Source organism: Patella vulgata, chromosome 1 (genome assembly GCF_932274485.2).
Source record: "Patella vulgata chromosome 1, xgPatVulg1.2, whole genome shotgun sequence".
NCBI lineage: Eukaryota > Metazoa > Mollusca > Gastropoda > Patellidae > Patella > Patella vulgata.
The window spans coordinates 45,402,484-45,426,125 of record NC_065879.2 but is presented as its reverse complement, the minus strand read 5'-3'; the positions used below and the strand labels follow the sequence as shown (position 1 = coordinate 45,426,125).

Here is a 23,642-nt window from a genome sequence, read left to right as displayed (position 1 = left end):
AACCAATCAGCATTGATGTTACTAGTGGATTACCCACAGTTCCGTGCAAAACACGCCTCAAGCTCGCCGTAAGACCGTTTCATTATTGGCTAATAGCTCACATCATTCAGAACACGTCAATGATAACAACTCTTCCAGATCCTAGTGTAGTAAAGAAAAGTAAAACGAAATTTTGAACAATAAAAACGACACAAAATAGGATCTGTGTTTTGATGAACATGTGATGTTAAAAAGACCAAATATTTTATCTTTGGGTGTGGGTGGTATGATACGCTCCCACATCTGATGTTACTCTGTTTAATTATTAATTACTAGCAGTATACCCGGCTTCGCTCGGGGGTCATAACTCCGAAACCGGAAGTGGTAGACTAATGCCACCTGGCCTATGTTACTCCCCGGTCCGAGCTACCCCTATACCCCAAATTTTAGACTCGGGGCAGACCTAGTGTAGCCGCCAACCCCGAACAGACAGACTTCGCTCGGGAGTCATAACTTCGAAACCGGAAGTGGTAGACTAACGCCACCTGGCCTATGTTACTCCCCGGTCCGAGCTACCCCTATACCCCAAATTTCAGACTCGGGGCAGACCTAGTGTAGCCGCCAACCCCGAACAGACCGGCTTCGCTCGGGGCAGACCTTGTGTAGCGGCCAACCCCGAACAGACCGGCTTCGCTCGGGGGTCATAACTCCGAAACCGGAAGTGGTAGACTAACGCCACCTGACCTATGTTACTCCCCGGTCCGAGCTACCCCTATACCCCAAATTTCAGACTCGGGGCAGATGTAGCCGCCAACCCCGAACAGACAGACTTCGCTCGGGGGTCATAACTCCGAAACCGGAAGTGGTAGACTAACGCCACCTGGCCTTAGTTACTTCCCGGTCGGAGCTACCCCTATACCCCAAATTTCAGACTCGGAGCAGACCTAGTGTAGCCGCCAACCCCAAACAGACCGGCTTCGCTCGGGGGTCATAACTCCGAAACCGAAAGTGGTAGACTAACGCCACCTGGCCTATGTTACTCCCCGGTCGGAGCTACCCCTATACCCCAAATTTCAGACTCGGGGCAGACCTAGTGTAGCCGCCAACCCCGAACAGACAGACAGACAGACAGACTGCAGACAAACGACAGTCACAAATATATATATATAGACTAGCGGATGACTCGGCACTGCACAGTTGAAAGTAGTATAACTCCAAAACTGGAAGCAGTAGCTCAACGTGACTTCTGTCTGCCTCAAATCTACTTTTTTTTTATTAAATCATTTCAAAAACAGTTTGAAAATTTATAATTTAAAGATACATTATGCAAGAGCTAAATCTGTCTAGTGCGGGTCTTTCTTTAGCCTGAAATGTTACCTAAATTGTTTATTAGACATTAATTAACCTATCCAGACCATAATCAACTCTCGATGTCATCGCTAACCTACAATATTTACTGGACCATATATTTATTGATTTACTGGATTGGATTACATTTTGTGAAGGTTAATTAAACGTAAAAATGGATAACCAAGACTTGTCGTACAGACTTTAGTAATCTTTAGTAATGATGATTGAGGAAGCTAGCCTAAAATTCAAAAGCTAATATCTTGGTTCAGCGCATGGAGCAATATTCAGCACATTCTATTTACGTTATCTATTTTTAACTATTATAGCAAGAACTGTCAACGCTATTTCTGATATCCCATAATACCCCTTCAGATATATGGGGGAAACTCTTCATGCATCAGCCAACAAGGTTGTAAAAATAAACAAAAGCAACAAATAACTGCAAATCGAGAGGTGGGTCTATGATCTAGGCCGTTGGTTGTAACATTTTAATCTGGGTAATATTTCAGTTCTATGAAAATGAATTGCAAACAAATCATATACTGATTGAAGACAAGGTAATGACACTTTATAGTATTCACTGATACTAAAGTGTACCTTGTCTTCATTAGCCAGTTATTACAGAGATGTGGGAGTTAAACCCCATTTCATTTCATATGACATTACAAAATTATAATCAAGGCTTCATTTTGTTCATATTTTTAATAAAGAGAGGAACAAAACACAACAATACAAATTTCAACGAACAAGTTCTAGTCTGATTCGATGACAGTATGATTAATTGGTAGCTTGAATCAATGTCGACATAAACTGATTCCTGATAATTATTTACATCATAAGAAGTATGTCCAATTTGTAAATTTTCCAAATACAAGTAGCAGTAGCACACATAAATCTTTCTTCTGACCACATAAAATGTAATGACAACCACGATTCTATCCATTATCAGATTTAGGTTAAATCAATGTTGGTGCCAACCTGCTCCAATTGTCCTTTTATATTTTAAGCAATATAATATAAGAGTTCATCTATATTTGAAGCACAATTCTGCCCATGGTACCAGAATTATTTATAACCGTATCGTGAGCTTGAGGAGCCTGGGCTAGTGTATATGTCAACCCAATATGGGGTTTAAGCCAGCCATATTTTATGCCTGCTTCGAGAGCACCGTGCATTTCTCTCCATTCACACTGTAATATAAAAAAAACATGAACGTAATCAATAAATATATGGTCCAGTTTAGAATGAAAATGTAAAGCAACCTAATGCCATTTTTTGATTGAATCATCAATGAGCTAGAGCAGCAGATCGGATTCTAATCCAGTAAATATCGTAGGTTAGCGATGACATTGATAGTTATTTATGGTCTGGATAAGTTAATTAATGTCTAATTAATAATTTAGATAACATTTCAGGCCTAAAGAAAGACCTGCACTAGGCAGATTTAGCTCTTGCATAATGTATGTTTAATTAAACATTAATTAACACCAAGACCATAATAAAATCTCGATGCCATCGGATGCCTGCAATAATAAGTGGATTCAAATATGTTACATGGTGGATGCGATAACCGTAAAAATGGGTAATCGAGACTTTGTTTATTATGGTAACAAAGGCATTAATGACCATCAAGGCTTCCCTATAATTAAATCATCGATACCTTGGCTTGGCTCAGAGTGAAGTAATTTCACTGAAATATTTTCTTTATATTACATGTATCTATTTTTTAATTATTATAATTGACAGCTCTTTATCTAATCTTAGCTAATGCCACTTTAAGTTAAACTATCCTAAAGTTATTGTTGACAAAAATTAGACTAAAATTTAATTGTATGTATAGATCTTGAGCCATTACACATCAGATCAATTCAATTCAATACTTTATTTTATCAATCAGCTTTTTCAAACATCCAGCAGCTATATTAAGATCCCTGATCTAAACCAAAGAGGTTTAGCTCCATTAAGGCCGATTTTAAAGCCATGAAAGTAAATTTCCCGCATCTAAAAGATAAATCATTATTTACCTCTGTTGTGTGTAGAAGGATAACACCAGTAACAACACATTCTTTAAACATGATTTTAATAGGAGAAATCTTTACTTCCTCTCGACATCCAATAATCTAAAATAAAAAACTTTCACATTTTCTTCATTGAAATTTAGTTTCTATTGCTGCTGTTCAGGTTTAACACAGATCATGCAGGAAAACTTGGACGGTCTATAAATTCAGTCTATTGATATCAAGAATAACCTGATGAAATAATATGTGTTGGGCAATATATTCGTGGAATAAATGTTAAACAAAATTAATCTACACACCACTCGATTCCCTTATTCGTACTGGTTAACCAAGAGTTCCTTGTAAGCGTTCACTTGAATAACAGATGCGATTTCTATGATTTTTGTGCTCACTTTTATATATACCCCAAGAGAAAGTTTTTCTGCAAGTTCAACATTTTAAAGTTATGTGGGACAAAAAGTAAATATATATATGTTTTGCACTGGTAGCTTAGGGGGAAGTAAAACTTTCAATTTGTAAACCATAATCGGCATTTAAAGATTCAGAACAGAAGATATCATCTATTTATTACCTACCCCAATTCGTCCTCGTATTTTGATCATATCCAGATCCTTATCTAGGTTAACATTAGCCAACATTTCCAGTATAATATCTATTCCTTCTGGGGCAGCATCCTGATAAAAATAAAACAATATTTTGTATGTAAATAAGTCACCTTGTATTTAAAAACAAATTTAAAACCTGTACCATGGGAGTTTTAGACACATGCATTTCTGTGTTAAATCTACTACAATAGAACATATAAATAATCCTGTCTGTTTTAAGCTCCTATCCTTGCTCTGTATTTTTCCAACATACCAAATGTTAAAAAAAATTCAACTTACGGTTATTTTTTTCATGTACCCTTCTTCCCTGTGATTGAATACAAAATCAGCCCCATTGTCTTTAGCTAGCTTCATTCCATCAGTTGTACCAGCTGTTCCAATGACCTTTAACCCTATAGATTTGGCCAACTGCACACTGGCAATTCCAACCTATAACAGTGCATAACAATACAACAATATGTGTACCTATTAAATTACCTAAATTTGATTTAAAAACAATTCCTTTCGTTACACGTTTACTATGTACAATGTATGTAAATAATTGAAAGATACTTGAGCAGTTTAGTGCACAGTGATTCTTTACATTAACAAAAGCAAAACCTACTCATCAACACTGGTAAACCCATCAGAATATGAATGATGTGAACAAGGTCAATAACTAATGGACAGAACCTGTTGACAGGCTTCTCTAAATCAGTAATTACTAGAAGATTACAGTATTCTAGAAGATTTAACAGGGGAAATAAAATTATTAGAAATCGTCAGAATTTGACAAGTTTCTTCAGCTCACTCATAATGCAAACAAATGAGATAACAAATTGTTTACAAGAAATTGTGGTTGAGGGTAAATATGAATGGCCAGATTTCAAGGAAGGTGAATAAAAAGTTTTGTAAAAATAAAATAATAAATCCTTTCATTCATATTCTTTAAATCTGCATACTTCACTTTGACCTCTATATAATATATCAAAATAAATAATACAATGTATATATAAACAAGCCAACAGTGAGGCTGATGTCCCCCGCCGAAATCCCCAAATAAATAGATGACACATATTAATTAATCGCACATCTATTTTTTTCCAAAGTATCAAGCAATCAAACTGATTATCAACTATACACTAAGTTTCATCACTCTCTATCAGATAGAATCAAAGTTATCTTGTCCCAAAGCAGGAAATTGCTTACCTCTGCTTAGCTTTAGCTTGATACGTTAATCATTGAACTCAGTCAAGATGAACATCTACATCAAGTTTAAACATTCTACCTCAATTAGAAGAAGAGTTGTTGAACTCAGTCAAGACGAACATCTACATCAAGTTTAAACATTCTACCTCAATTAGAAGAAGAGTTTGACCAATCAAAATGCTTATTGCTCGTTAGCCTAAGCAGAAAATTCTCATCATCGAACTTAGTCAAGGTATTGATGTAATGAAACTATACACCAAGTTTCATCACTCTCACTTAATTAGAACTAAAGTTATCGTGTTCCAAAGCATCAACCAATCAAATTGCTTATCTCTGCTTACCCTAAGCAGAAAATGCTGATCTTCGCACTCCATCAGGGCATTGACCTCATAAACCCCTACACCAAGTTTGAACATTCTAGCTCAATTAGAAGGAGGGTTATTGTGTTCCAAAGTCTCGGCCAATCAAATTGCTTATCGCTCTGCTTACCCTAAGCAGAAAATGCTCATCATCGAACTTAGTCAAGGTATTGATGTAATGAAACTATACACCAAGTTTCATCACTCTCACTTAATTGGAACTAAAGTTATCGTGTCCCAAAGCATCAACCAATCAAATTGCTTATCTTTGCTTACCCTAAGCAGAAAATGCTTATCTTCAAACTCCATCAAGGCATTGACCTAATAAACACCTACACCAAGTTTGAACATTCTAGCTCAATTAGTAGGAGGGTTATTGTGTTCCAAAGTCTCAGCCAATCAAATTGCTTATCGCTCTGCTTACCCTGAACAAAAAATGCTCATCATCGAACTTAGTCAAGGTATTGATGTAATGAAACTATACACCAAGTTTCATCACTCTCACTTAATTGGAATTAAAGTTATCGTGTCCCAAAGCATCAACCAATCAAATTGCTTATCTTTGCTTATCCTAAGCAGAAAATGATTATCTTCACACTCCATCAAGGCATTGATCTAATAAACACCTACACCAAGTTTGAACATTCTAGCTCAATTAGGAGGGTTATTGTGTTCCAAAGTCTCGGCCAATCAAATTGCTTATCGCTCTGCTTACCCTGAGTAGAAAATGCTCATTATCGAACTTAGTCAAGGTATTGATGTAATGAAACTATACACCAAGTTTCATCTCTCTCACTTAATTAGAACTAAAGTTATCGTGTCCCAAAGCATCAACCAATCAAATTGCTTATCTCTGCTTACCCTAAGCCGAAAATGCTCATCTTCGAACTCCATCAAGGCATTGACCCAATAAACACCTACACCAAGTTTGTACATTCTAGGTCAATTAGAAGGAGAGTTATTGTGTCCTAAAAAGTGTGACGGACAGACAGACAGACAGACAGAGACAGACAGACAGACAGACAGACGGACGAACCCATTTTAATAGTCCCCTGCTTTCTTCGAAAGGCCGGGGACAATAAAGTGATACTTACAGCCCCACTGGCACCATGTACCAATACTGTCTCTCCTGCTCTGGCACGAATTCTAAATAAATATATTAAACATAAGATGGCAAAATGTGTTCATATTGCCGACTGACAATAAATATGGGTGTATAATAGGTCAAAGAGGGATTAACATCATGAAGGTCTCTGGTCGGTATATCATTATGAAGTGAGGAGATTTTATTCAAAATTTGAAACAAATCTGCCAATTGATAATTGAGATATTCATGTTTTAAATGTCAATTTATGACTAGAGTCATGCAAACATAATAATGTTAAGCTGCCTTAAAAAAAATTTTTATATCATAATAATATCTATATGAGTTTCTGATAGCCAAAACCATAAAGTTAGGGATAAGAAATTCAATAAAGTTGTTTGTAACATGAATGGGAAATCTTCCTTTGTTCTTTTCCTTGAATAAGCAGATTGTTTTCCCTCTAGTAGATTGGGTGGAGCTTAACCGTGCAATAACTAGACATGTTAAATTTTATTGCACTCTTTTGCTGGTTTACACTAGTTTTAGTAGAAATCACTTAGAGAAGTGGGGTGGATTTTCTGTGCAATAACAACAAGCATGTTGATCAGGTGTCAATGTTACAAGTCATTTATAGCACGCTTCATTCGTTAACAGGTTCAACATCTCGCCCTAAGGCCTTGATGTTCAAACCTGTTAACTCATGAAAGTCGTGCTATAAATATAACCTAATTATCAATGTTGGATTGGCGCATGTGCATTTCAAACAGTCATATCTATTCTTACTATTCACATATTCAATAATTGAAATCAGTAATATTAAGATATTGAATGAAATCCAACATTAATAAATCTATAATGTAGATAAACTTACAATATACAAAGTGTTTTATAAGCCGTGTAATATGGAATTCCAATTCCGGCTCCTTCTTCAAAACTAAGTGTATCTCCTAAGTGAGCAACATATAAAGGACTGGAAACTGTATATTCAGCATAGGTACCAGATCCAGGTGAACATGTGGTAAATACACGATCTCCAACCTATATAAATATAAATAAACATGTACATCATGTAGAACATAGAAAAGGTTAATACTGGCATACCACCAAACATCATTCACCTCCCCCCCTCCAAACCCCCACCCCCACTAACATTAAAGTTGATTCTGTTCTCTTTGACCCGTTCATCTGGATTAATGCTTTCTGTTACAAATGACGCAACATACAAGCCAACAAAAACTGCCATGCTAAATGAGTAGGTAGAGCGGGCGTGAGCAGTCTGATGTTAGTTTCTAAATTACTACATGTACATGTATAGATGTGTTTAGTAGATATTACCGGACCCTTTTCTCTTTCTCCACCCATCTCATGGGAATAATTTTTAATTAGAAAATAATTGGGGATGTAATTTTTATGGTCAGCGAGAAAAAATTAATCTCTTTACTTACCTTAAAGTTTTTAACATTTTTGCCAACTTTTTCTACGACGCCAGCAGCATCAAGGCCGGGTGTGTATGGTAAAGACGGTGGGTTTGGGAAGGTGCCGGTTCTAATATAAGTATCAACTGGATTGATACCTGCTGCCGACACTTTAATCAACAGCTGAAATAAACTAACATTATGAGACTTACATGTATGTCCCCTACTTTAATCACAATATATATAGATGACAATCATTAATTACTTAATTATCTTTCCATAAATTGCATAATGCATGGTTGGTGCAGAAATGGAATGATATAGAATTTAGTTTCCTATTTTTCTGCAGCAAACAGGCTAATAAAAACGGGTATCATGCAGTGTGCTATGAGGGAAATTTTACCAGGACAGTGGTGTTTCCAATCTGTTTAAAACACAGATCCTATTTTGTTTCGTTTTTATAGTTCAAAATTTCGTTTTACTTGTCTTCACAACACTAGGATCTGGAAGGGTTGTTAAATAATACTTAAGAGGCGATCTAGTTGATGCGAGGAATTAGCCAATGTATTGGTCTGTTACTGCGAGTTCTTGGCGTGCTATGCACGGAACATTGGGTAAACCACTAAAAACGGCAACACTGTTTGATTAATCAATGTCTGACGTTATAGGATAAAAAGCCGCTCATATGACCCCTGACACAACCTCCCAGTACAACTGGTCAGATCTCCATGTAGTAGAGCCCATCGTAAGTATAAAAAACAAAACGAAATATAGATCTGTATTTTAATCAGATTGTGGCATTTCGAGCTACTGTGACAGAAGGAATTAAACTAAGTTTTAACTTATCTGTTGTTTGGTTGCAGAAAACAAAAGTTAAATATAAATAGTTTACATTCTAAATAAGTGTCCTTTTCAGTAGATAATCCCCCACCCCACATCAAACAGAATACAGTTTATTCAAAAAATCCACTAACGTCATGAAGACCCCCCGCCTCCCTTCAAAAAAAATCTAAATTATTAATAACGAAAAAAAATTCCACATTGAAGACTAGGGTTTGTATTATTTCTATATTTGCATATAGTCTGTTATTAATTATAAAGTTTCTGGCAGAGCTTCGAAAAGGAAAGGTTATCAAGCAATATAACATAAAGTAGGTATCTGAGAAAATTTTTGTCAGTAAATTCAACCAGCGGCTGCCAGGCAGGATACGCCCAAGAAAGTGATTTTTCCTACAATCAAGGGCCATAATTCAGGAAATTACAATTCGATATGCGCATATATCGAAAGGAACTGAACGAATGGCAGCCATTTTGTCTGTCAATTTTGGGCCGATTTTCACGAAATTCGAACTCAGTCGTCCTCAGGGTGTAACGGTGATATAATAATACGTTTTTTTAAATCGGATAAAAATTATGACCTCTATAGGATCCACAAGCCAAAAAACGCAATTTTTCGTACAATCAGGAATTTACGGTCCGATATGTGCGAATATCGAAAGGAACCAAGATCTTTGGGTTATAAACTTACATTTCAAGTTTCAACAAAATCGGATAAAAATTGTGACCTCTGTAGGGTCCACAACCTTGATATAACATATTCTTATGCTATTCCAGAACGAACGGCGGCCATTTTGTCTGTCAATTTTGGGCCAATTTTCACGAAATTCAATCTCAGTCGTCCTTAGGGTGTAACGGTGATATAATAATACGTTTTTTTAAATCGGATAAAAATTATGACCTCTATAGGGTCCACAAGCTAAAAACGCGATTTTTCGTACAATCAGGGGCCATAATTCAGGAAATTACGGTCCAATATGCGCGAATATCGACAGGAACCGAGATCTTTGGGTTATAGACTTACATTTCAAGTTTCAACAAAATCGGATAAAAATTGTGAACTCTATGGGGTCCACAACCTTGATATACCATTTTCTTACGCTATTTGAGAACGAACGACGGCCATTTTGTCTGTCAATTTTGGGCCGATTTTCAGTCATCCTTAGGGTGTAACGGTGATATAATAGAACGTTTTTTTAAATCGGATAATCGGATAAATTGGGTGTAATGGTGATATAATAATACGTTTTTTTAAATCGGGTAAAAATTATGACTTCTATAGGGTCCACAAGCTAAAAACGTGATTTTTCGTACAATCAGGGGTCATAATTCAGGAAATTACGGTCCGATATGCACGAATATCGAAAGGAACCGAGATCTTTGGGTTATAAACTTACATTTCAAGTTTCAACAAAATCGGATAAAAATTGTGACCCCTATAGGGTCCACAACCTTGATATACCATATTCTTACACTATTTGGGAACGAATGGCGGCCATTTTGTCTGTCAATTTTGTGCTGATTTTCACGAAATTCGAACTCAGTCATCCTTAGGGTGTAACGGTGATATAATAGAACGTTTTTTTAAATCGGATAAAAATTATGACTTCTATAGGGTCCACAATCTAAAAACGTGATTTTTCGTACAATCAGGGGCCATAATTCAGGAAGTTACTGTCCTATATGCGCAAATATCGAAAGGAACTGAGATCTTTGGGTTATAAACTTACATTTCAAGTTTCAACAAAATCGGATAAAATTGTGACCTCTATAGGTTCCACAAGCTAAAAACGTGATTTTTCGTACTAACAGGAGCCATAATCCATGAAGTTTCGTTCAATACATGCCAATATCGAAAGCAGCCGAGATCTTTTGGGGATAAACCTATATTTCAAGTTTCGTCAAAATCGGATAAGAATTGTGACCTGTAGAGAGTCCACAAACAATCTTAGACGGACGTCCGGATGGACAGGGGCGACGGCATAATACGTATAAATATTGATGGCTTACCTCATCTTCAGTGAAGGATGGAATTGGAAGATTATTATCTACAGTCAAAACCTCAGGACCACCAAATTTCTTGACACTAATACCCTTCATTTTTAAGTTTTATTACTTTTTCTTTCTCCAAACTGGATGAAATAAAATAAAATGGGGTTCAACGTCCTACTGTTCTGCTACGACTGGGCTAACCAATACGGGCATACATCATACAATGTGCTATGAGGTAAATTTTGCCCGTACAGCAGCACTATGGCTTACTCTTATATCGAATTCTAACTGCCAGGGCATCTTTTATGTGCACGCCAATGTATATACGGGTCCTCGGTTTTTCGTATCATCCGAACATCTAGACAGCTGCCAGAAAATCCTGATGAACTTTCTCGGCCAATGCAGGGATCGAACACGTGACATCCAGGATAGCAAGCCAGCGTTTACCCAATTAGTCACCATGGCTCCCCAAACTGGATGAAAGATAAATATTTGAGATATGTGTTTCTTTCAATTGTGAAAAAGTATACAATTGATACCACTCAATTTCTCGAGTTTACATAAAATGGAGCCAAAATCTTTCAAGAGTAACCAGAACCCCTCCAGCAAATTTGCATCTTTGGTGCTCGCTTCAAGACCATTACAAACTGCTGGCACATCAATCCTCACCTCTCTATTCAACCACCAAGCATGAAATAATTCACCTGTTATAGATCTTTCCTTATATATTTATTAAAATAATGTTGAGTCATCATTCGCTTGATCATATCTGGTCCGTGGAAAAATTGGTCTACCGTACCAATCTTAAAATATTAACAACATAAATATTTCGAATTGGGGGATGCATATACATGTATCTTATCACTTGTATCAAGTTGTTGATAGCTTGTATATTTTGTTACATTCTGTTTATTTAACCTATATACACCCACCCCCTTCTGATTATACACCCACCCCCTTCTGATTATTATACCAATAAAATATTATCTCAGCACATTATTTGCCTTCATATCTGATAATGAAAACTCTAGAATATTCAAATAACATGTACGAAAGATAAAAGCAATTGAAGGCTGAAATATTGCGTATTGTGAACCGAAAATTATGACATAACAAAACGTAGAAAACAAAAGATTAGACAAACACAGAGACAAAAGGGGGCCACAACCATTGAACAACTCTATATTTTTTCAATATATACTATTCAAAAAAAGTAGGGGATATTTGATTTTTAAGTGTTATTAAAGTCACCTAATGAAACTGACGAAGAAACAAATGACAAAATGAAATGAAGTTCACATTCATCGATTTATTCCAAATGATCATTAGACTAAGTAAGGCACAGACTGACCAGTATAAGGGTAAAATGATACCCGGGGTCAAACAGCAAAGTTACCACAGCATCACAACCAAGTCAGTAACGGGTAAATCCTCCTCTGTTTGCCAAACAAGCATTGATCCGACGTGGCATACTCCTAATGAGACGTCTAAGGTCATTTTGGTCCAGATTGTCCCATTCCTGTTGCAACGCAGCAGCAAGTTCTTGGACATTGGCAGGACGTTGTTGACGTTGACGTAACCTCTGTCCAAGCATGTCCCAGACATGTTCGATGGGGGAGAGGTCGGGACTCAGTGCTGGCCAAGGTAATGTGGTGATGTTCTGTTATTGGAGGTAACCTGTAACGATCCTGGCCCTGTGACATCTTGCGTTGTCATCCTGGAAGATGAAACGGCGGCCATGACGTCGTGCGAACGGCACAACATGGACTGCCAAGATGTTGTCCCGGTAGTACTGGCCTGTAACACGCCCTGCAACAACATGTAAAGCCGTTCTTCCAGCAACAGTGATGCCTCCCCACACCATAACAGAACCACCCCCAAATCGATCATGTCTGATGACGTTAACGTCTTGGAAGCGCTCGTTTCGACGACGCCACACCCTCCTACGTCTGTCCAAAAAATCAACAGTGAATCTTGACTCATCTGAAAACATCACATTGCTCCAGCATCGATTATCCCAGTGTTGACGATCCCTACACCAACGACGTCTTGCCTGAATGTGATGATCTCTCAAACAAGGGATCACGCGAGGACGTCGGGCGCGAAGGTGACCCCTATGCAGTCGATTCCGAATCGTCTGGCCACTCACTCTCACACCAGTGTCTGTTTGAAGACGAGCACTGATCTGATTTGCTGTGATGACATGATTTCTCAAGGCCAAGGTACGGATAAATCGATCCTGGGCTTGAGTTGTCGCCCTTGGTCGACCTGAGCGTGGTCTGTCCTGTACAGATTGTGTATCACGGTATCTGGACCATAGCCTGCTTATGACAGACTGAGAAACATTCATCGTCCGCGCCACAACCGCCTGTGTTGTGCCGATCTGTAGCATGCCAAGGGCACGTAACCTTTCATTTTGGGTAAGCCGACGCATATCAAAATTTGTTTTCTGGTCACTAAAACAATTAAACTGATGTTTCCACCCTGGAATTCAATGCCACAATGACTGTAACATTCAAAGTCAGAGTCGTGCAAATCTTGGGTTGGACCCCCATGATGATCCCAAGCATCACCTGCATTCCATGCGGTAGCTATTGGTGCGTTTGGGCGTCACATGTAACTGGAAATGTTTCTTCTGTTAGGTTCTATAGTGACTTTTTTCGTAGTCATTTGCATATTTTAGTATTATGCCCCCAAAATCAAATATCCCCTACTTTTTTTGAATAGTATATATTGCATTATTATAAGTTGAGTATGAAAATCATTTTCTTCTCTTCTGCCCAGAAACACAAATCTCTGAGAAGCTGGTATCAGTACCCTTGATTTTAACATCCTACCAACAATTTCAAAACTTTACTATGAACATATTTTTTTTTAAGTTTCATGCAATAATTGTATTACACATCTTGTATTTCTATTTCATTTCCTATTGAAATTACATATTATTAGACCTATGTTTTGTTTATTTATTTTCCCTTTTATTTTTATACGCCCACAATTTCATGTGGACGTATATTGTCGTCGGCCCTGTCCGTCTGGACGTCCACAATTTGTTTGTGGACACTCTACAGGTCACAATTCTTATCCGATTTTGATGAAACTTGAAATATAGGTTTATCTCCAAAAGAGCTCGGTTGCTTTCAATAATGTCATGTATCGGATTGAAACTTCATGGATTATGGCCCCTGTTTGTACGAAAAATCACGTTTTTAGCTTGTGGACCCTATAGATGTCACAATTTTTATCCGATTTTGTTGAAACGTAAAATGTATGTTTATAACCCAAAGGTCTCAGTTCCTTTCGATATTCATGCATATCGGACCATAACTTCCTGAATTATGGCCCCTGATTGTACGAAAAATCGCGTTTTTAGCTTGTGGACCCTATAGAGGTCATAATTTTTATCTGATTTAAAAAAAAAACCGTATTATTATATCACTGTTACACCATAAGGATGGCTGAGTTCAAATTTCGTGAAAATCAGCCCAAAACTGACAGACAAAATGGCCGCCCTTGGTTCTCAAATAGCGTAAAAATATGGTATATCAAGGTTGTGGACCCTATAGAGGTCACAATTTTTATCCGATTTTGTTGAAACTTGAAATGTAAGTTTATAACCCAAAGATCTCGGTTCCTTTCGATATTCGCGCATATCGGACCGTAACTTCCTGAATTATGGTCCTTGATTGTAGGAAAAATCACTTTCTTTTTAGCTTGTTCTCTATCTATCTCTCGAAAATGTGGGAGTATCCTGCCTGGCAGCCGCTGGTTTATTTACTAAAAGGGTGTTTCTATACAATGAAGTTTATCTCACATTAATGCAAACCTATCTCAATTTAAAGAATTTATCAAATTGTGTCCAATCAACCGATCCATTCCAAGGACCAGGTCTTATTTTGAAAATACTCAAGATTAAACTGAATTTGAAGGGTATTGGAGTAAGATCACACATACGTTGCTTGGTTCCTCGACAATTCTAGGCTACTAATATTCTAAATATATGCTATGATGTTAAATTAATGAATGTTTGATAGGTGAAGAGGTCTCTTTAAAATTCGTTGACCACTAATCACACAATCATTTTCACTTTAAGTAGAAATTATTGCAACATAATCATTTAAATAACATCATACAAGCAAACGTGATACAATACATGACTGCATTATTTGTTTAAAATGATAAGCTAAGCTAGCCCAACAGACTGGATGTATACATGTGTTTGCATTCTTTGTTTGCTTTGGTTATCTCTATCATTTTCATTACTTTAAACAAACACAATCTGATTAAAATACAGATCTATATTTCGTTTTTTTTATACTTTCGATGGTCTACACTACATAAAGATCTGACAAATTATAGTGGGAGTTCACGTCAAGGGTCATGTCTCTCCTCTGCTATATAATCAAGGGCGTGGATTTCTCATAACTTTTGGGGGGGACGGACGAACCCTGGAACCTTTCATTACCAAACCAAAATAATAATTACAAACAGTTTACCAGTGCTATTTCGATGAAAGTTGTAACTAGGGGTAATATGATGACGATATAGTAAAATTGACTACCTACAATTAAGGAGGAAGATATCTTGAAGATGAATTACTGTGGCGAGACCCAAGGCAGTGGTAAGATAGCCTTCATAACGGGACATTCATGTGGATATAAACCTGAAAATCTGTCCTGGCGATCAAAATCAAGGGGGGGGGGGACAGAGACCTATTCATCCACACCCTTCCGATTTTAAGGGGGGACGGGCCACGCCCATGTATATAATATAAATATTCGGCTTTTGCTAACCTTAATCAAGCTATGCTAGATGCTAGACATTGACAGGCATTACTGGTGAGGCGAGTTAACCCCAAGATAGACTTTGGCAAAAAAGACAAGAATTAATATAATAAAGTCTGTGCATCGGAAAACATTTGGTGATCTGCAACCTGATGATAGCTTGTTTTGGAGTTACCTCCCCTACACAATATTACAGGATTTATTTGAGCACGTTATTTTTGTGCAGGCAGTAGATGATAGTTGCTTTGACAACACTGTCGAGCGCTTTAGTGTCCGAAAGTTGTTAGTTTAACCGTTGCAATAAATCTAACTAAATTGCACGGCTGTGTACCAGTAAGAAAAATAACTTACATCCCCACCGTCAAGCGCACAATACTGGATCTTCACGCACAATACTGGATCTTCAATGAGTTACTTTCTATTTTTCACTCGGCAACCGGCTGCAGATTTCACTCGGCCAACTTCGGTTACTCCTCTACACCAAACCATGTTTCCAAACAGAGTTATCTTTCCGTGACCCGCAAATTATATTTTTAACTGGTTTGCTTTTGGCGCAATATTCTGATGTTTAGGCTAACACTGTTTTTAACGGCGTCAGCTTCTTATATTTATTGGGCTACAAACACTAAACAGTTGTCTTTTATTTTCTGAGGAGATTTTCTGACCTGGGTAATGTAAATGAAGTTTGTTACTTTATAGTAGTTGGCCGAGTGAAATCTGCAGCCGGTTGCCGAGTGAAAAATAGAAAGTAACTCATTGAAGATCCAGTATTGTGCGATCTTCACATGACATTCGGCACAATACTGGATCTTCAAATTCGTGCTAAATATTTTCATACTAACGGTTATCCAGTACCACCTAGATGGCCACAGACCACTAATGATTTCCCCATTGACTTTAATGTTAATTCTTGTTTCGTATACTGGCTCTAACTTTTTCCCAAATTTTCGTTGGGTAGAACACTTTCTACCACAGATGGAGCAACATGTTGCAACCTCTTGCCCAAAAGCATGTATGAGGTTCTTCATGAAAAACTTGCTGGAAGTAGAGACAAGTAAACATGCAATTTTCAGCCCTACCTAACCAACCTCTCAACTCTTGTATCCTTCTGCTCAAAATCATGAATATTCACCAAAACCTGGTAGAAAATGTATTTTCAAAACCTTTTCTTCAATTCTACACCAAAAAGTCAACAAATATCGCCATGCAAAAGGGGGAAAAAGAAAAAGGGAGAGAAAGACTAAAAATAGCTTTGGCCCTTGTTTCGTGTAGGAATATTTGGTAAGTTGTGTCCAGGGCCCAGTTCCTAGAAAATTCTTAAAGTAAGCAAAAAGTCATGCTTCACTTTTTCTTATGTAAGAAACTTTATAAAATACCATCTCTAGAAAATTCTCAAGACCATTCTTACGTAAGCAAAAGTCAAGAATGAGTCAAAGCACATTGTGAATGGTAAATTGAGACTACTATGCTCTCTAACGTCATAAAACAATTTTGGTATGCGAATTACGTCATAAATTGGTCGGTTGCATGAGTTATAAATAGATCAATGACATTAACTTCCTGGCAAATGGTCGATTTAGATGCATTTGACATGTCACCTATACACATATACCAGTGGCTGCCAGGCAGGACACGCCCACATTTTGCTAGAGATGGATAGAGAACAATCTAAATGAAAAGCAATTTTTCGTACAATCAGGGGCCATAATTCAGGAAGTTAAGATCAGATATGCTAAAATATCGAAAGGAACCAAGATCTTTGGGTTATAAACTTACATTTCAAGTTTCATCAAAATCAGAAGAACATTGTCACCTCTAGAGCCAGAGGGTCCACAACCTTGATATACCATATTTTTACGCTATTTGAGTACGAGGGGTGGCCATTTTGTCTGTCAGTTTTGGTCCAATTTTCACGAAATTCGAACTCAGCCGTCCTTAGGGTGAACAGGTGATATATTCAAACGTTTTTTTTAAATCGGATAATAATTGTGACCTCTAGAGGGACCTGAAGCTAAAAAAACGCGATTTTTTGTACAATCAGGGGCCATAATTCAGAAAGTTACAATCCGATATGCGCGAATATAGAAAGGAACCAAGATCAGTGGGTTATAAACTTATATTTCAAGTTTCATCAAAATCAGAAGAACATTGTGACCTATATAGGGTCCACAACCTTGATATACCATATTTTTATGCTATTTGAGAACGAAGGGCGGCCATTTTGTCTGTCAGTTTTGGGCCGATTTTCACGAAATTTGAACTCAGCCATCCTTAGGGTGTAACGGTGAAATACTAAAACGTTTTTTTAAATTGGATAAAAATTATGACCTCTATAGGGTTCACAAGCTAAAAACGCGATTTTTCGTACAATCATGGGCCATAATTCAGGAAGTTACGGTCCGATATGCGCGAATATTGAAAGGAACCGAGATCTTTGGGTTATAAACTTGCATTTCAAGTTTCATCAAAATAGGATTAAAATTGTGACCTCTATAGGGTCCACAACCTTGATATACCATATTTTTACGCTATTTGATAACGAACGGCAGCCATTTTGTCTGTCAGTTTTGGGCCGATTTTTACGAAATTCGAACTCAGCCGTCCTTAGGGTGTAATAGTGATATAATAATATGTTTTTTTTAAATTGGATAAAAATTATGACCTCTATAGGGTCCACAAGCTAAAAACACGATTTTTAGTACAATCAGGGGGCATAATTCAGGAAGTTACGGTCCGATATACGTGAATATCGAAAGGAACCAAGATATTTGGGTTATAAACTTACATTTCAAGTTTCATCAAAATAGGATTAAAATTGTGACCTCTATAGGGTCCACAAGCTAAAAACGTGATTTTTCATACAAACAGGGGCCATAATCCATGAAGTTTCGATCCGATACATGCCAATATCGAAAGCCACCGAGATCTTTTGGAGATAAACCTATATTTCAAGTTTCGGCAAAATCGGATAAGAATTGTGACCTGTAGAGTGTCCACAAACAAATTGTGGATGGCCGTCCGGGCGGACAGGGGCGACGACAATATGTCCACATGAAAATCTGGGCGTATAAAAATAAATAACCCTATCACTCTATCTGCATGTCACATGTGTATAAAAACCTTAACATCGTAAGATGATGCGACTGAACCGCCAGCGTGAGATCTCTAACAATATTTAATAATAACATTGTTTTTGTGACGGATGGAACATGTGCCCTATATGTATTGAATACTGAAACGTTTCTTGATTGTTTTTAGAGCATTTAGGGTTAGACTACTTTTTTATACATTTCACCGATATGGTTACTTGTATAGTTATATTTCGTGTAGCATATAGCAGATCATGATTCATGCTGGCATTGCACAATGATTTCTTTGTACAGCGCAGTGGACGCTTACGGCTAGCCCCCCGGATCCATTCACTTTTTTTTTAATTGTCTGTCTGTTTGTGTTTTCCTGAGTATGATGTCTTGTCCGTGTATTTGTTTTTGTGTAAATTTTGTGTGGTGCAGACTTAGGCCAGACCTAGTGTAGCCGCCAACCCCGAACAGACCGGCTTCGCTCGGGGGTCATTTCGAAACCGGAAGTGGTAGACTAACGCCACCTGGCCTATGTCACTCCCCGGTCCAAGCTACCCCTATACCCCAAATTTCAGACTCGGGGCAGATGTAGCCACCAACCCCGAACAGACAGACTTCGCTCGGGGGTCATAACTCCGAAACCGGAAGTGGTAGACTAACGCCACCTGGCCTATGTTACTCCCCGGTCAGAGCTACCCCTATACCCCAAATTTCAGACTCGGGGCAGACCTAGTGTAGCCGCCAACCCCGAACAGACCGGCTTCGCTCGGGGGTCATAACTCCGAAACCGGAAGTGGTAGACTAACGCCACCTGGCCTATGTTACTCCCCGGTCGGAGCTACCCCTATACCCCAAATTTCAGACTCGGAGCAGACCTAGTGTAGCCGCCAACCCCGAACAGACCGGCTTCGCTCGGGGGTCATAACTCCGAAACCGGAAGTGGTAGACTAACGCCACCTGGCCTATGCTACTCCCCGGTCCGAGCTACCCCTATACCCCAAATTTCAGACTCGGGGCAGACCTAGTGTAGCCGCCAACCCCGAACAGACCGGCTTTGCTCGGGGGTCATAACTCCGAAACCGGAAGTGGTAGACTAACGCCACCTGACCTATGTTACTCCCCGGTCCGAGCCAACCCTATACCCCAAATTTCAGACTCGGGGCAGACCTAGTGTTGCCGCCAACCCCAGACAGACAGACAAACGACAGTTCCAAATATATATATAGATTGTTTCTGTCAAAATTTTTAGAACAATTTGTCTTTTCCGTTAATGCTTTCTTAGCAAGTTAAACAGATTCCCCATTATCAAGTATGTCACTAGGTGTCACTATTAAATCAAAGACCGGGTTCTGTTCAAGCAAGAAATCCCACATAATAGAAAGAAACAGTTTACAGAAAGGAAAATCCAAACAATTAAGTTCACCGCACATGTTGTCGCACAAATTGTATGTCTCTTCTGTGAGTCTGTTCCAAGACATAAAACACTGACTGACAGAGAGGTTTTCACTCAGAAAACCTGGGAATAAGGTTGTCATAGCACTCTGTTAATATCATGCATGTTTATGCAATGTGAATTATGAGTTCAGACAGTCAAAGCATTTCATAATAATCTTTGTCATTATTCAAGAGCCTGATAATTCCATCCAAATCATTTATTGGAGGCATGTATTTGGAGTCTTCACATTTAGAGAGTTCAATATTTGTTGTGTTTTGTTTAATATCATAGTTCCTACATATTACAACAGGCAGACTTTTATTTGGCAAAGACAGATTAATTCTACTACTATTTTGATTTTGTTAAGCCATGAGTACGGTACAATGTAACTCGCTCACCTGTTTTAATTTCCTGAAGTTATACCGTACTGGAAAGATCTTTGAAACCAACTACCGGTACCGTAGTTAAAACAATCACCAAACCAAAAGTCACAAAATCAAAACCACCTTGATGAATTATGAAATAGAAAAAAAAGGCATTTATATATTGATTTATTAAAATATAACTAGACTACCGGTATGAGTCAATTAGACAAAATCTTGAGATCTGCCCCTATCAATTCCGCCTGTTTTGCAAGAGTTGACAGAACTTTTGTATAGTCTGACGCCCCACGACCCACACACCAGTGCCAGTGGTGCTACTAACATAACTAGGCAGTTCAGTATAACCGTGAATATGATAGTGCTGAGACAGTATAAGACAACAGGGGAGTGGAAGAATGATGTTATAATGAAATCGAGCGCCGCAGGCGCGAAAAAATTTCAGATGTGTAACCGAGCTTTTAATTTTTGGGACAGGGCCTGACTATTTTAGTCAATGTCATGGCAAATGGATCCAAATTCTCGTTAACGAGAGGATAAGAAGTGGGATAGAATCTTGAGGCCTATCTGCCAATGTCGCCTGTTTTGTGAGAGTAGAACTAACCATTCTACAGTCTTTTGACCCACGACTCACTCACTAGTGGTACTACTAACTGGGCGATTCACTGTAACTGTGAATATGATAGTGATGAGATATATAAGACAGAGAAGGAGTTGAAGAATGATGGCATAATGGAATTAAGCTCCGATATGTAACTGAGCTTTTAATTTTTGAGGACTGGGCCTGAGGGCACTTTACCTCAATGGGGCGCTTACTTGGTCTCTGAAATGCCCTGGACTTTGGGGAGAGATTTTACAGAATTCTGATGGTCAGAAACCACCCCATTAATTCATTTAGTCTGAGACCGAGTGCGGTGAGCACCCTTTTTTTGAGACCGACTATTTTTTTGCAATGGGGTGAAAAACATTTTTTTCAAACATGATAAGTCGACAAGGTTATTTTATACTAAAGTTTTGCGTGAGTAGAGTGACGTGTGCAGTGAGCACTTATTTTGATACAGACTGCTCATATCTTACGACCGACTGCACTGATTTTGCGACCGACTAGTATTTGAGATCTATTCTTGCATTATTTGTTTACCTCATTAATTCATTAAGACGGCGATGCATAATTTTGAGACCGACTGCAGTGACTGCACTTATTTTGAGACCGACTATTTTTCTCCCTGGGGGAAATTTTGTTCTTAAGACCTACATACTCACAACAGAATAAGAGTGAAACACATCATTTTTTCAAACATGATAAGTTGACAAGGTTATTTTATACTAAAGTTTTGCGTGAGTAGCGTGACGTGTGCAGTGAGCACTTATTTTGATACCGACTGCTCTTATTTTGCGACCGACTGCACTGATTTTTTGACCGACTATTTTTTTTCCTGGGGGGGGTGTACCCACCCCCCCACACCCCCCCACATTTACGCCCCTGTGAACAGTGGTAAAAATTCCATGTGAAATATAGATCTGGATATGGATCACAAACCTAGTCATTTGTTTCGTAGTGATCTAATGAATCTGCAAACAATCAGTGTTTAGTTAAAAACAAATATCCACAGATTTGACATCCGTGCAACGATCGCCGTAAATTGCACTTAAGTTGGCAGTTTGGTGGGATATAGTGGGATCCCAGTCAACTTTTGCAGTGAATCAAACTAAATTTTGTCCAATTTTCTGTCTAAATTTGGACAGCCTGATTTGCTGACAAGCGACTCTTAGTCAGGGAGACCCATAGCGTCCCTGTATCTCACAGCCAAGTTTCGAACACTGCTCCCATGAAGTTTTAATTCCTTTTATATGACAGGCCTACAGAGTTGGATCAATTGATATTCTAATATTGTTTTCATTTTCAAAGATATTACAAATTATCAAATGATATATAAACTATAAGTATAATGCCCTGGGGTACATTGAACCAGTGGTTCAACGTACCCCATTGACAGTGGTTCAATTCAATCTGCCACATCACAGTTTTATGATCAAAATTTAAAAAAAAAATTCAAAATGGATCAAGCCCTTGTTTATCTGGATTGTAGATATGAACTGATTGTAAGTACAAGAATTTCCTAGGCTGAATAAATTATCATATGATATATAGTCTATAATGCACTGGGGTACATTGAACCATGGTTCAAAATACCCCATTGACAGTGGTTCAATCTACCCCATCACAGTTTCATGATCAAAATTTTTAAAAAAATCAATATGCTCTCTATGGATCAAGCCCCTGTTTATCTGGATTGTAGATTAGACATATATGAACTGATTTTAAGTACAAGAATTTCCTAGGCTAAACAGTTAACAAGTATGAAAAATGATAAGTGGAAGTAGTGCATTTTCACTTTTAAGAGCTCTTTTGAAAAAATCATTGCCTAAAAAATAATTGACAGCATGTTGCTACTGCTTATCGACGGGGAAATAGGTCTAAGAAGTTATCTCACTTCTGTGTAGTCTTGGGTTGCCTAGTATTATTTATAAAGGATATATCCATGGCGGTTCATTGTACCCATATCCCTACTGGATAACCGTTGGTATCAAAATATTTTGCACGAATTTGAAGATCCAGTATTGTGCACTGAGCATGGCACGCCACTGGGGCGCGATTAGCCAAAACTTAAAATTTGGTCTCAGAAAAATAAATATCCGAAACAAATAAATATATAGTTGGAAATGAAAAATATCTCCTTTTTTCCTTCATAAAATATACGAAATGACCATTACATAATTGCCAAATTGGTACTCGGAAGTCCAACATCCGCAACCTTTTCTCGGCGCGTCGAATTACCCAATAACACCTAATAACACCCAATAACTGCCCAATAACACCCAATAACACCCAATAACTCCAAAATAACACCCAATAACTCCAAAATAACAACCAATAACTACAAAATGTTGACTTTGGAAACACAAAATAACAATTTAGTTGAATTTAGTCATAGATTTTTCTTCGTCGGTACCAAATATTATTTTATCACTACCTAACTGGGAACGAAGATGTGAAAAGAAATAGTGATAGAAATAACTAAATTGTTATTTTGTATTTCCAAAGTCAACAATTTGGTGTTATTGGGTGTTATTG

The 23,642-nt window shown here is 37.9% G+C and overlaps 1 protein-coding gene across 3 annotated transcripts; it reads right to left on the bottom strand.

The window, feature by feature from the left end:
- Positions 1-1,775: 1,775 nt before the first annotated feature.
- On the bottom strand, positions 1,776-20,671 carry LOC126807912 (quinone oxidoreductase). Of its 3 annotated transcripts, XM_056103440.1 has the most exons (10): positions 16,397-16,518; positions 15,963-15,998; positions 10,846-10,967; positions 8,029-8,181; positions 7,455-7,621; positions 6,594-6,645; positions 4,232-4,381; positions 3,923-4,021; positions 3,354-3,449; positions 1,776-2,519 (listed from the first exon to the last, which is right to left on the bottom strand). In XM_056103440.1, exons 3-10 carry the CDS (start codon positions 10,933-10,935, stop codon positions 2,358-2,360), a joined length of 969 nt encoding a protein of 322 aa, XP_055959415.1. In that variant the 5' UTR covers positions 10,936-10,967; positions 15,963-15,998; positions 16,397-16,518; the 3' UTR covers positions 1,776-2,357. The 3 variants fall into 3 exon arrangements, with proteins under 3 accessions (XP_055959415.1, XP_050388770.1, XP_050388772.1); XM_050532813.1 differs by lacking the exons at positions 15,963-15,998; positions 16,397-16,518 and adding an exon at positions 20,525-20,671; XM_050532815.2 differs by lacking the exons at positions 15,963-15,998; positions 16,397-16,518 and adding an exon at positions 15,621-15,766.
- Positions 20,672-23,642: the final 2,971 nt, after the last annotated feature.